Source organism: Thalassophryne amazonica, chromosome 5 (genome assembly GCF_902500255.1).
Source record: "Thalassophryne amazonica chromosome 5, fThaAma1.1, whole genome shotgun sequence".
Classification (NCBI taxonomy): Eukaryota; Metazoa; Chordata; class Actinopteri; order Batrachoidiformes; family Batrachoididae; genus Thalassophryne; species Thalassophryne amazonica.
Genome location: NC_047107.1, coordinates 107,277,246 through 107,290,452, shown reverse-complemented (window position 1 = coordinate 107,290,452; position 13,207 = coordinate 107,277,246). Strand labels below are relative to the sequence as shown.

The following is a 13,207-nucleotide window of genomic DNA, read 5'->3' as shown; positions in this document are numbered from 1 at the left end:
GCACCCCCCCCCACAACATCCCCCTTCAGTCTGGATTCTCCCCTAGATTTCAGTCTCTGAGCAGGAACGTTATGCTTGGTTCACATGGTAAAATTTTAAAATTGCTCGTAGGTTTTCAATACCTGACAGACACACCCCCCCCCCCCCCCCACACACACAAAAAATCATAGATATAACAGATTTGGTCGTACAGTGTGTGGTGTGCAGCCACATGGTAAAGACAACACACCACACAAGAACATTTCCAAGCAAAACCTCTCGAGATCAAATGTAACTTCGGAGTAAGCGCTTGTTGGCCGGCTACACATCAACAGGCTGCGTGCTCGTTTGTGCTCATGGTACACCCCACATGCTGGAATATCGGGCCAAGACAATCCAACATGTTGAATATTCATGATATGAGGTCTCAGCGGCCCGACTCCCAACATCCTTGTGGGACAGACTCTTAACACACCACACACACAGCAGTAATATCTGATAATGTCTTTAGAGCCATCACGATTAGGGATGGGCATCGATAAGATTTTATCTATCAATACCACTGTAGATTCAGCTTATCGAGCCGATTCCTTATCGATTCCCTTATCAATACCTCTTGTAAATTTTCTGTGTACTAAAAGTAGGCTTATTGAGTCTTAAACTAAATACATGTGAAATTGGTCACTGGAACCTTGATTTCTGCACATAGATAAACTCTACATGGTGGATCCTTGATCTCTGGACAGAAATAGAAATAAACAACATCTGTAGTTTTTGTCAAAAGCATTTCCTTTCAGACATTAATGGCACAAATGTAACTCCATAGACTCTAAGCCTGCCTCAGCCGGCTGCGCTGCAAGTAAGCATCAATGTAATTCATAACCGATAAATTCCAGTATTGTCTCTGGTATTATCAACTACTAATAAACTGAATTTGAGTTTTAACACCACGATTGCTTTTGGAAGCATCAAAAACAACAACAGACCCAAACAATGAGCCTACATGTCTGTCTTTGAACATCTTGCCCCCTGCTGGAAGCTCTTGTTTACTACATGGCTTCCAGCACAGAAGCACGCTGAGAGCAGCCACAAAGCACAACTCTCTACCCAAGCACCACGCTCCGGTCAGGCGGAGGTCTGGGAAAATAAAGCAGTGCTGACTTATGGTTTTGATTTATAAATAACAATACTGATAGAATAACTCCATTAATGTCAATTCTGTCATTTGTACAAAGTTAAAATATAACATATCTTTTAATGTTGAATAATGCACTAACTCTGAGGTTTTGTAACAAACACAGACAGATCGCAAAGGATTCTGGGTAAAATGTGCCTCTGCTAAACACAGATTGGTTCAGTCATTCATTATGTAAACCAACACGTTAATGTGATGTGTGTTGTCTGTTGGTGTTTACAGATTTAAATGTGGTATTGTAAAATATTCCATTTTTTTTATTTGTAAAAACAGGCATTTTTACGGAGCCCTGAAAGTGACATCGTAAAATGTTTTGCACGTGGAGAGAATGTGCGCTCATTTTATTATTATTTATTATGCACACATTTTATTATATTGTGCACACGTTTTATTATATTGTAAAATGTGCACTCAATATTGTCTTGACACATTCACCCTATTGACGTTTCAAATCCCGCAAAACCTCGGAGAGGTCGCCGCGTTGCGAGATCTCAGTAACATTGAGAATTGCATTGAGACGGTCTGATCATGCTGCACTTTACCACCTGAATCCAATGAAAGGCTCATTAAAAGTCTGCTAACGAGTCTTTCATTGGATTCAGGTGTGTTGGAGCAGAGAGACAACTAAGAGTGTCAGGAATGTGGCTCTCGAGGACCGAACTTGGCCATCCCTGACATAGAGAAATGATAATTTTCCTGACAAACACCCTCAAAATGACTGCTCTGAACGGCCGATAAGGGAATAGTTAAGCAAAAAGGCTAATGATGTCAGTGGATCGAATCAATTCTTAATGATTCTCGAAAAGAACCGGTTCTCGATACCCAACTCTCTTCACAAAAGTCGGGGCTTCCTTAAGATTGCTGGAAAGGGAAGATCGGGTCAGAAATTGGCATAATTATCTTGCCGTGCGAATCAGGCATTATGTCATCCTCAGAAAGAGAAAAGAAAAAAAGTGTTTGCTGTTAATGCATTGCAGGTTCTGCAGCTGTTTTTAATTTAACTACATCAAGGACACTCAGAGCAGACTTTGAAAGAAAAGTTTAAAAATATGTTTGTAAAACTCTGCACTCTGCTCTACTCATGGTGTGGAGCTGCCTTGAGATCAACCCCCCCCCCCCAAGTATTTTACACTGATCTCAAAAAATGTTTCGTGCTGAGACAAATATCTACAGGAAATTGGCACACCTGTTCAAAACAAGCTGCTAATAGGCTCCCCTTGGTTCAGGTGTTTTATCAACGCAATATTTTTTGCTGACTGGGAGGTGCTTTTCATGGCAGGTGCCAGTGTTAAAAATGACATGCTTATTGCCTCAGCAACTGTAGATTAACATTGTAGCTCCATTGTTACCAAGCTACAGATTCCTGATCATATACAGTAAAATTTGTCTAAACCATCATCATATAAACCGGATATTCACACTCACTGGACAAATGCAAGAGTCCCAGTGCTTTTGTATGGTTTTCCATATAATAAACATATATACGAGTATACTGGATTTTGTGGAATGGATTTTTGCTCACATTGGAGAAAACGTCACGTCTGATCGCAATGCATTTCCATTAAAAACCCCTTGTATGTACCGGACAGAGCAGTCTGGACATGTCCAGTAACAGAGATACAAAATGAAGTTACACACGGCCACTCACCGAGTCGAGGATAGTGGGTACCATATTTCCGTGATTAAAAGACCGGTCATTAATTTTTTTCCAAACCCTGCTTGTTGCCTGCACTGTAATATGGTGTTAAGTTTCACACATATCCCTGGGTGTGACGAACCAAAGGGCTTTAGGCCAGAGCCCTCTGTTTGGCTCTCTGGAGCCCGACGCACCTGGTAAATCGACACTGCAAAAGACTGTGATTTGTCACTTTTCTGGTTTCACTCCTTCTCCCGTCATATTTTAGAAGTTTTTGCAGTGTGCACACTGATTTCATTTCAATCATACAGCAAATACATTTGGCAGAAAAGTCTGCAAATATGACCAACTTCACAACACAGTCATAAAAAGACACTCAAATGACCCATAATTCATGAAGGAAATTGTACACCCTACCTTTGGTTTGGAGGTTAATGATTGTACAAAGAAGCTCATTGAGGGACAAATTAATCCAGAAAAAGCTAAGGTTCCTTCTGCAAATTGCATAAAGGCATGACAGAGAACTTTAACAGATTAATGCATATGTTGACATATTGTATGGCCATGGGGTTACAGAGCTACAGAGGCATAAATCAGGCTTTAGGATTTTAAAGGTACCACTCCACAACTGACTTAGACACAACTGACTTTTTAATGCACATAATGTCTGGCGCTTATTTAAGTCAGACGTAAATTTTTTTCAGACCAAGTTTTGATCTGGTCATTAAATGAGGCAGGTCCCGATTCAGGATTCCATGTAGATCCTTCGGCGCCTTCTGACTGTAACTAATCAGTTACATCCATATAACGGATTTTGTCTGTTACATCCATATAACGGATTGCAAAATTTGCTGGTCCTACCTGAATACATTATGTGCGAGTTTTACTGTATAAGGAAAATTCACTCAAGGGAAACACTGGAGCACAGACTTTTTACAGAGTCTTTTAGGACAATTAACCACAGATCATGCAATATTATCTCAAATATTTGTAATAAAATGTTCAGAAAGTAGTGTTATAGTCGAGTACACCTCCCCAAGGCCAAGGCTGAGTCAGAGTCCTGGGTCACTGAGGCCAAGGCAGAGTATTATACAAAGTCTGTCATAGGTGCTGCGGCCCATTCTTATAGACTTGTGCATAATTTCAAGCCAGAGCCAAGTGAGTCTGACACAGCCGTATATAAACCTTAGCATACTTTAATGTGTTGGGATCACAGATATTAATATGTTACCTGGGCAAAGGAGAATAATAATGCATGAGTAGTGACAAGGCTGTTTTGGAAGATTTTTACACATTAGTATCTGTAGATGTAGCACAGCATAGCACGTGTATATGTTAGCGTGTAGTAGTGTGGCGACTAGAAAAGAATGCAAGCAGTATGCACAGACCATTGAATGCCTAAAGTTAACGTGACGTAACAAAATAGCAGTACTGGGAAGTAAACAGTGCGAAAATAGGTAAGAACAAGCAGTCACAAACAGACCTCACCATATTCTTCAAGGCTGGGCGATGCCAAGACAGTCATTACATACTGATGCAGAGCCCCCCCCCCCAAAAAAAAACTCTACAGAGGCTGACCCTGACACCTCCAGGGGTCAGAAAGTACAGAAACGGTCAGTCCACAACAGCCACTGCTAGCAGTCTCTGGTAGACACGGCTCACCCGCATACTAGCAGTGGGCACAGAATAATGTGACCGGTCAAACCCTTCCTCTTCAGCAGGCATAGACTTGAGTGCAGCACAACTGGTCAATAATTTAATTGAGCTTTTTTTCCCCCTTTTTTGGGGTGGGGGGGTGTTACTTTTGAGTGATAAATTGTTTGAAATGTGTACAAGTTGGCAGGTCTGCATTGTTATATTAACGTCACTCACCTTTTCATTGGCAAGATGAAGAAGAGCGACAAATGCAAGAGGCACAGAAAGGTTCTGAGCCATCGTACTTGGCAGACTGAAGAGAAAACAGAAACAAAAATGTATGAGACACCAGTCTTCAGAGTGTCCCATCATCCTTCAGCCTGGAAGGAAACCATTTGTTTCCATTAGCAAACTTCGAATAAAAGTTTCACTGATCATAAACCACAGGTTTACTACACATCTGAAAACAAGATCTTCCCCACTAAAACTCAGTTTTTCTGCAGCAATATAAATCAGTAGCTAATCCACTTGTTGCTGGTGATAAAACCAAGTAAATAACAATTCAAGTGGAGTTTATGCTTCACAAGAGCATAAAGAGAAAATAAGTCTCTGAAACCTCTAAATGTAAAACTAAAAAAAAAAAAGTCTAATAATACCATTCTTAATTTTATGCAATGCTGAAGGAAATCATGACTCTTCATTATATCTTTACCTTCAAGGAGGTAAAGTACCCATAAAAGCAGAACCTAAAGAGATAATCACCTAATAAATTAAAGAGCATGACTTTATGAAATATATCATATTACTGTTATTGCAAGCAATACTGCAATTGGGATGTAATAAATGCACAGTCGTATGTTATCGTTAGGTTCATAGGTATTTATACAGAAACACGATTTTTGTAATTTTGCCTTTGCACACCACCACAGAGGAGTTAAAATAAAAGTCAAGATGCACTTCCCATGTCCTGAAAATTAAGAGACTAAATATAAAAGTTTCAGTTACCAGAACTTAACATGACTTTCTCTACTGACCCACTAATTGATGAAGAAAAATTCTTACACAGCTTTGTCTTTCTGAGATACAAAAAGACAGAAAATAAAATTGTGATAATTTATAGGGCTGCAACTAATGATATTTTCATATTTATTAATACTGAATTACTCATTTGGTCCATAAACTGTGACAAAATGGTGAAAAGTCTGTGTTTCCGAAAGCTCAAGAGGACATCTTCAAATGTCTTATTGTGGTCACAACCCACATTTTAGTCATTTTACAGTCAGAAAGGAGTAAATAAACTAGTAAATGAACCCAGTAAATACTCATATTTAAAAGCTGAAATCAGAGAATTTCAACTCAGAGCAATTGTCAAAATAGTCGGTGACTAATTTCATAACCCATTAAGTGTTGCAGCGCTACTAAAAACAGGGCTAAGGTTGAAAAATCCCCAAATTCCTCTTAAAGTTTAGGTTCTTTAAAGGGAGCATGTGTGACTGTATGGAAACAGTTTCCATATGTTTTATCCATTGGTCCGCCTGTATCTCTACATGATGCTGTTTGAGTCATTATCATTTCTCCCCTATTGGTTTACAATGAGAGAAATGCCACAACATGCACGATGGGAGGCCAGGTGGTACCTCTGAAGCAGTGCCTTTGTGGTGTGACTGAAGACTTTCTCCCCACACACCTCTGGTGTCTCTGCAGGCTCAGCGTCCTGCAGGGAGCATACAGGACAAAGAAGACTGATAAAACAGTTCTGCACTGAGACACACATACACAAAGCTAATCCTCTGATTGGCTCATTTGTCCATCCAGCTGTGGACACTGAACTCCATTCATTGTCAGCAGAAAACTAGCAAATCTGAATGGTGAACTCAATTAAAGTCATGGATCTTGTGAAAAGTACCTTTGTAGATTTTTCTAAGCTTTTAGTCAGAAGAGTCCACATGCTGTTCTTGAGTCGTTTCATGTCCATTTTTTTGGCCGTTTTAGCGTAGTTGATCTCAATCTTGTTGACCTATAACAAGGAACACAACTGAAAAATTAATTACAAAATAAGTACAAACTCCATTCCTGGAGCCTTCAGCTTTCTTATGTTCCGTTTATGATTTTATGAGTACAGGTGCCTTTGAGCAGCCTTCTAGCCAACTCAAAAGAAATAAAACAAATCAAAGTGCAGTGTCCTCCAGCCACAAAGAGACGTGGAGTCAGTGTTGCACTTGGCTGTGGACAGTAAAAACTAAAAAGGAATATACTGCTGGCTACTTCTGTTTCTGGATCTACACCACTCTAACAAATAATAATGCCAAAAATAAGCTGTTTACAATTTCATACAGTATAGAAATTAAACTTAAAAATGATTCAATGCAGAAGCTCACTGTCAAAAACCTTTTATACACAGTCTCCTGTCGAGCAAACACTGCTGATATATACATACAGTGAGGAAAATAAGTATTTGAAGACCCTGCGATTTTGCAAGTTCTCCCACTTAGAAATCATGGAGGGGTCTGAAATTTTCATCTTAGGTGCATGTCCACTGTGAGAGACATAATCTAAAAAAAAAAAAAAAAAAATCCAGAAATCACAATGTATGATTTTTTTAAATTGTCATGTTTTGTAATCTACTGTAAGAGTGGGCAGAATAAATTAATTTAATTGTGTGTGAAGGGCCTATTATATGGAGCCAATGGCCCCTGACTTCAAGCACTGATTGGCTGTTAAGCCATACCACTCTTTTAAAATATGAATCGCTGGTTTCTGGTTTGTAACAAATGGTAAATGGACTGCATTTATATAGTGCTTTTCCATCTGCGTGAGACGCTCAAAGCCCTTTACGATTATGCCTTGTTTTCACACCGATATCAGGGTGCAGACAGGTGGAGATTGCCCAAAGGCTTTTTTCCGGTCTGGCTGGGTTTTGAATGGAGGATCCTCTGTCTGAAGCCCAAAGCTTAGCCACTAGACCATCATATCACACCAAATTCCTGTCCACAAGTTCAGCCTATCAGTGCTGAAGCCTGCTGTCCCACAGACTGGTATAGAAGACAACAGTATACAGACTGGAGCTGTGTCAACTGAATTTATTGAATTGTTCATTTGTTCTACTTCACAATGTTATTTGTAGCTCATTGCACTTTTTATGTGAAGCTCATGTTGAAAGGTTCTGTTAGGCCTGGGTAATATATTGATTTTAATCGATTAATTTGTTTTTTTTGTTGCGGATGATTTAAAAAAAAAACCCAAAAAGTTTAATTTCCCCCCCTCCTCTTGCTAGGGGGCACCTTTTGTCCCCAGGAGCGTCCATAGCTTCACCCCATCGTGTTTCCTTCACACAACAACAACATGGCTACTGCTAACGAAGTGCGAGTTTGGTCAGTGATTTGGAATTGCTGCGACAGACTTGGAACAAGTGACTGTATGCTGCAAAGTTTGTCTAAAGCCCATTGCAATAAAAGCCTGCAGCTGAAGAAACGTATTCCAGCATCTAAAACAGAGGCATGCAGCCGGGTGTGGGGGAAATGCCACTCTTTATGAGGGGAACAAGAGCGGTACAACAAATAAACTCCCACCAAAAGCAACTTACTGTGGTGGAATCACTTACCAAGTCTTGTTCCTTTCTTTTTTAAAGGACAGCTGGAACTTCAATTGCAGGAGGTAAGTAGGGATTACTTTTGTTAAGTTTTTGATCAAATAAAAGCATAACTTGTTTTCAGTTATCTCTGTCATTTGTACTAATTAATAAAAGTCAATTTTTTTTTCTTCTGAAAAAATCTTAGATATTATTTTTAGGCCATATCACCCAGCCCTAGTTTCTGTGAATTAAACATAATAACAAAAGTTTTGTAATGAGTGTGTTTTATACAAAATTTTGACATGTTTTTGATATTTTTTACTGCAGGCAAATATCAGCCTCAAATATTGATATCAGCCTCCAAACTTTCTCAGTCTTTGGTATCGGTCCTTAAAAATCAAGATCATTCGACCCCTAATAACAATTCTGTCTTTCAAGTTCTGTCTGAAACTGTGTAATTTCCTGTACTACTAATTGCAAAAAAATGTAGATGAGTGGGTGAGTAAATAATTGTTCAATCACAACCAGTGTGTGTAGACAACTAAAAAAACAACAACAAATGATATCATCTTGTAACTCACCAGACTAAAAGAAGATATGAGGACAAATCCTTCTGCAACAAGGTGAACTTTGATGGAACAGACTGACGGAAAGAGCAACTTCCTTTTGTCTATGTAACACCCATAAACATGTTTGCCATGTGCTCAGTGATTAGTGGAAGAACCCACCTTCACATGAGCATCAGTTAACAACTTATGGGTGATGGAGGAATGATCAAAAATAAGAACAGGTGTGGCTGAAGTTGTAGTTTGTCTGCGTCCTGAACATGTTTGTTTGTTGCTCAAGTACACCCAGGTAACAAGTTATCAACCACAGAGAGAAATGTGATTTCCAGGAGGTGGGTAAACAGTAGAGGAAATATACAACAGCAAGTAAAGCCAGTATAAAACAACAGAACATGTGACTAAGGATGGTGTCAAAACATCCGACGCTGTGACGGCTAACTTGAAAGACTGCTCTGGAATATTTTATAATTTATTTTGAAAACTGTTCTCGAGTCTGTATCGAAAGGAAGGAGCTGTGTTCAATGGGGCCTCAAACCATCAACTGATTTGAAACAAATGCTTCAAAAGGTTCCAGTTAATCTGGTGTTCAAACATACAAAAGCTGAAGTGACTTAACTGGGATTGTACTATTTTTTTTTTTAACTTTTTTTTAAAAAAAAAGCAGTTTTAACTTTTACAAGGCAAAAAAAAAAAAAACCCAGTAATGTGTACAAATTCTTGTTTGTTTTTTTTGCCTTGTAAAAGTTAAAACTGCTAACTCAGCCACATGGGGTGTGCAGCCAGTACATTCTGAATGCCGGTCCCAAACCCGGATAAATGAGGGTTGCGTCAGGAAGGGCATCCGGCGTAAAACAAGCCAACCCAACTATGCAGACTCAGAATCGAATTCCCATACCGGATCAGTCGCGGCCCGGGTTAACAACGTCCGCTACCGTTGGAAATTGGGCTACTGCTGGGTGAAGACGACGAAGAAGAGGAGGAAAACGTTGCCACGAACAGCGGGAGAAGAAGAAAACTAGAAGGGTGGAAATGAGAGTGGGGACTTTGAATGTTGGTAGTATGACTGGTAAAGGGAGAGAGCTGGCTGATATGATGGAGAGGAGAAAGGTAGACATATTGTGTGTGCAAGAGACCAAGTGGAAGGGAAGTAAGAGCAGGAGCATCGGCTGTGGGTACAAGTTGTTGTACCATGGTGAGAACAGGAAGAGAAATGGTGTTAGGGTCATTTTAAAGGAAGAGTATGTTAAAAGTGTGTTGGAGGTTAAGCGAGTGTCTGACAGGGTGATGAGTGTGAAGTTGGAAATTGAAGGGGTGATGATGAATATCATCAGTGCATATGCCCCACAGGTAGGTTGTGAGACGAAGGAGAAAGAAGATTTCTGGAGTGTGTTAGATGAGGTGGTGGAGAGTGTGCCCAAGCATGAAAGAGTGGTGATAGGAGCAGACTTCAATGGGCATGTTGGTGAAGGGAACAGAGGTGATGAGGAAGTAATGGGTAGATATGGTATCAAGGATAGGAATGGAGAAGGACAGATGGTAGTTGATTTTGCAAAAAGGATGGAAATGGCTGTGGTGAATACCTACTTTGAGAAAAGGGAGGAGCACAGGGTAACATATAAGAGTGGAGGAAGGTGCACACAGGTGGACTACATTCTTTATAGGAGATGCAAGCTAAAAGAAATCAAAGACTGTAAGGTGGTAGCAGGAGAGAGTGTCACTAGACAGCATAGGATGGTTGTTTGTAGGATGACTTTAGAGGTAAAGAAGAAGAAGAGAGTGAGAGCTCAACAAAGGATCAGATGGTGGAAGCTGAAGGAGGAAGACTGTTGTGTGAAATTTAGCGAGCAGGTGAGAGAAGCACTAGTTGGAGGGGAAGCAATTTTGGACAACTGGAAAAGTACTGCAGATGTAGTGAGGGAGACAGCTAGGGCATTACTGGGTATGACATCTGGACAGTGGAAGGAAGACAAGGAGACTTGGTGGTGGAATGAAGAGGTCCAGGAAAGCATAAGGAGAAAGAGGTTGACGAAAAAGTTTTGGGATAGTCGGAGAGATGAAGAAAGTAGACAGGAGTACAAGGAGATGCGGCATAAGGCGAGAAGAGAAGTGGCAAAAACAAAGGAAAAGGCATATTGCGAGCTGTACAAGAAGTTGAATAGTAAGGAAGGTGGAAAGGACTTGTACCGATTGGCCAGACAAAGGGACAGAGCTGGAAAGGATGTGCAGCAGGTTAGGGTGGTAAAAGATGCACATGGTAATGTGCTGACAAGTGAGGAGTGTGTGCTGAGAAGGTGGAGGGAATATTTTTGAAGAGTTGATGAATAAAGAAAATGAGCAAGAGAAAATAGTGCAGTTACAAGGAGTAGAAGTCGTGAAAGTAGATGAGTTTAAATATTTGGGGTCAAATGTCAAAGTAATGGACAGTGTGGTAGAGAGGTGAAGAAGAGAGTGCAGGCAGGGTGGAGTGGGTGGAGAAAGGTGGCAGGAGTGATTTGTGACCGAAGAATATCAGCAAGAGTGAAGGGGAAAGTTTACAAAACAGTAGTGAGACCAGCTATGTTGTATGGTTTAGAGACAGTGGCACTAACAAAAAGACAGGTGGCAGAGCTGAAGATGTTGAGATTCTCTTTGGGAGTGACAAGAATGGACAAGATTAGGAATGAACATATCAGAGGGACAGCTCAGGTGGGACAGTTTGGAGACAAAGTCAGAGAGGCGAGATTGAGATGGTTTGGACATGTGCAGAGGAGGGACCCAGGGTATATAGGGAGAAGGATGCTGAGGATGGAGCCACCAGGCAGGAGAAGAGGGAGACCAAAGAGGAGGTTCATGGATGTGCTGAGAGAGGACATGCAGGTGGTTGGTGTGACAGAGGAAGATACAGAGGACAGGGTGAGATGGAAACGATTGATCTGCTGTGGCGACCCCTAACGGGAACAGCCGAAAGACAAAGAAGAAGAAAAGTTAAAACTGCTGCTGAAAAACATGCTACATCTGAAAATCTAACCATATATTGTGTGATCTGTCACTGACCCTGTGTGGTTCTGGTACCAAATCATCCTCCCCATAGGTGGAGATGCCCTCTGGATTGTGTGAAGTCACGGGGATGCCTTCACCTGAAGGCTGTGTGTCATCAGAACCAGCAAACCCTTCAACATCGTCATCACTATCACCACCCTGAAAAGGAACATTGCCAAAGACAAGCAAAATTTCATCAAGGTTGTAATGTTCACAACAGAAGTTAAAAGCTTTTCAGGCCTAGATGATACTCACATTTGTAGTAATCATGATATTTCAAATGCATACAGTATAGTTAGGGCATATGTTTATGGTGTGAGGAACATGAGCTGGAAGATCATTGGTCAGGTCACTGCAGTCAGTATCACTGATTGTGGTCATGGGTCTGTCTTATGAGTACATTCAAATCAAATCAATTTTATTTATATAGCGCCCAAATCACAACAAACAGTTGCCCCAAGGCGCTTTATATTGTAAGGCAAAGCCATACAATAATTACGGAAAAACCCCAACGGTCAAAACGACCACCTGTGAGCAAGCACTTGGCGACAGTGGGAAGGAAAAACTCCCTTTTAACAGGAAGAAACCTCCACCAGAACCAGGCTCAGGGAGGGGCAGTCTTCTGCTGGGACTGGTTGGGGCTGAGGGAGAGAACCAGGAAAAAGACATGCTGTGGAGGGGAGCAGAGATCAATCACTAATGATTAAATGCAGAGTGGTGCATACAGAGCAAAAAGAGAAAGAAACACTCAGTGCATCATGGGAACCCCCCAGCAGTCTAAGTCTATAGCAGCATAACTAAGGTTCAGGGTGGTTCAGGGTGAGATATGCTCTCTCCTAGTCCCTGTCAGTACTCTAGCTGCAGCATTTTGAATTAACTGAAGGCTTTTCAGGGAACTTTTAGGACAACCTGGTAATAATAAATTACAATAGTCCAGCCTAGAGGAAATAAATGCATGAATTAGTTTTTCAGCATCACTCTGAGACAAGACCTTTCTAATTTTAGAGATATTGCACAAATGCAAAAAAGCAGTCCTACATATTTGTTTAATATGCGCATTGAATGACATATCCTGATCAAAAATGACTCCAAGATTTCTCACAGTATTACTAGAGGTCAGGGTAATGCCATCCAGAGTAAGGATCTGGTTAGACACCATGTTTCTAAGATTTGTGGGGCCAAGTACAATAACAGTACAGTTTTATCTGAGTTTAAAAGCAGGAAATTAGAGGTCATCCATGTCTTTTTGTCTGTAAGACAATCCTGCAGTTTAGCTAATTGGTGTGTGTCCTCTGGCTTCATGGATAGATAAAGCTGGGTATCATCTGCGTAACAATGAAAAGCAATGCTTAAGCAATGCTGTCTAATAATACTGCCTAAGGGAAGCATGTATAAAGTGAATAAAATTGGTCCTAGCACAGAACCTTGTGGAACTCCATAATCAACCTTAGTCTGTGAAGAAGATTCCCCATTTACATGAACAAATTGTAATCTATTAGAAAATATGATTCAAACCATCGCAGCGCAGTGCCTGCGGTGGTTCAAAATTCAGGTCAAAAGTAATAATAATAAAAAACAAAACAAACAAAAATTTAAATATTCCTGAC

At 40.5% G+C, this 13,207-nt stretch overlaps 1 protein-coding gene across 2 annotated transcripts in view; it reads right to left on the bottom strand.

The window, feature by feature from the left end:
• The window catches only part of ncaph (non-SMC condensin I complex, subunit H), a 32,723-nt gene that overhangs the window by 854 nt on the left and 18,662 nt on the right, over positions 1 to 13,207 (bottom strand). For both annotated transcript variants that reach the window (XM_034171055.1, XM_034171056.1), the window contains exons 14-17: positions 11,616 to 11,759; positions 6,352 to 6,462; positions 6,083 to 6,159; positions 4,683 to 4,758 (exon numbers count right to left, since the gene is read on the bottom strand). In XM_034171055.1, coding sequence (XP_034026946.1) covers positions 4,683 to 4,758; positions 6,083 to 6,159; positions 6,352 to 6,462; positions 11,616 to 11,759 — 408 coding nt within the window. The remainder of the gene's footprint in view (positions 1 to 4,682; positions 4,759 to 6,082; positions 6,160 to 6,351; positions 6,463 to 11,615; positions 11,760 to 13,207) is intronic.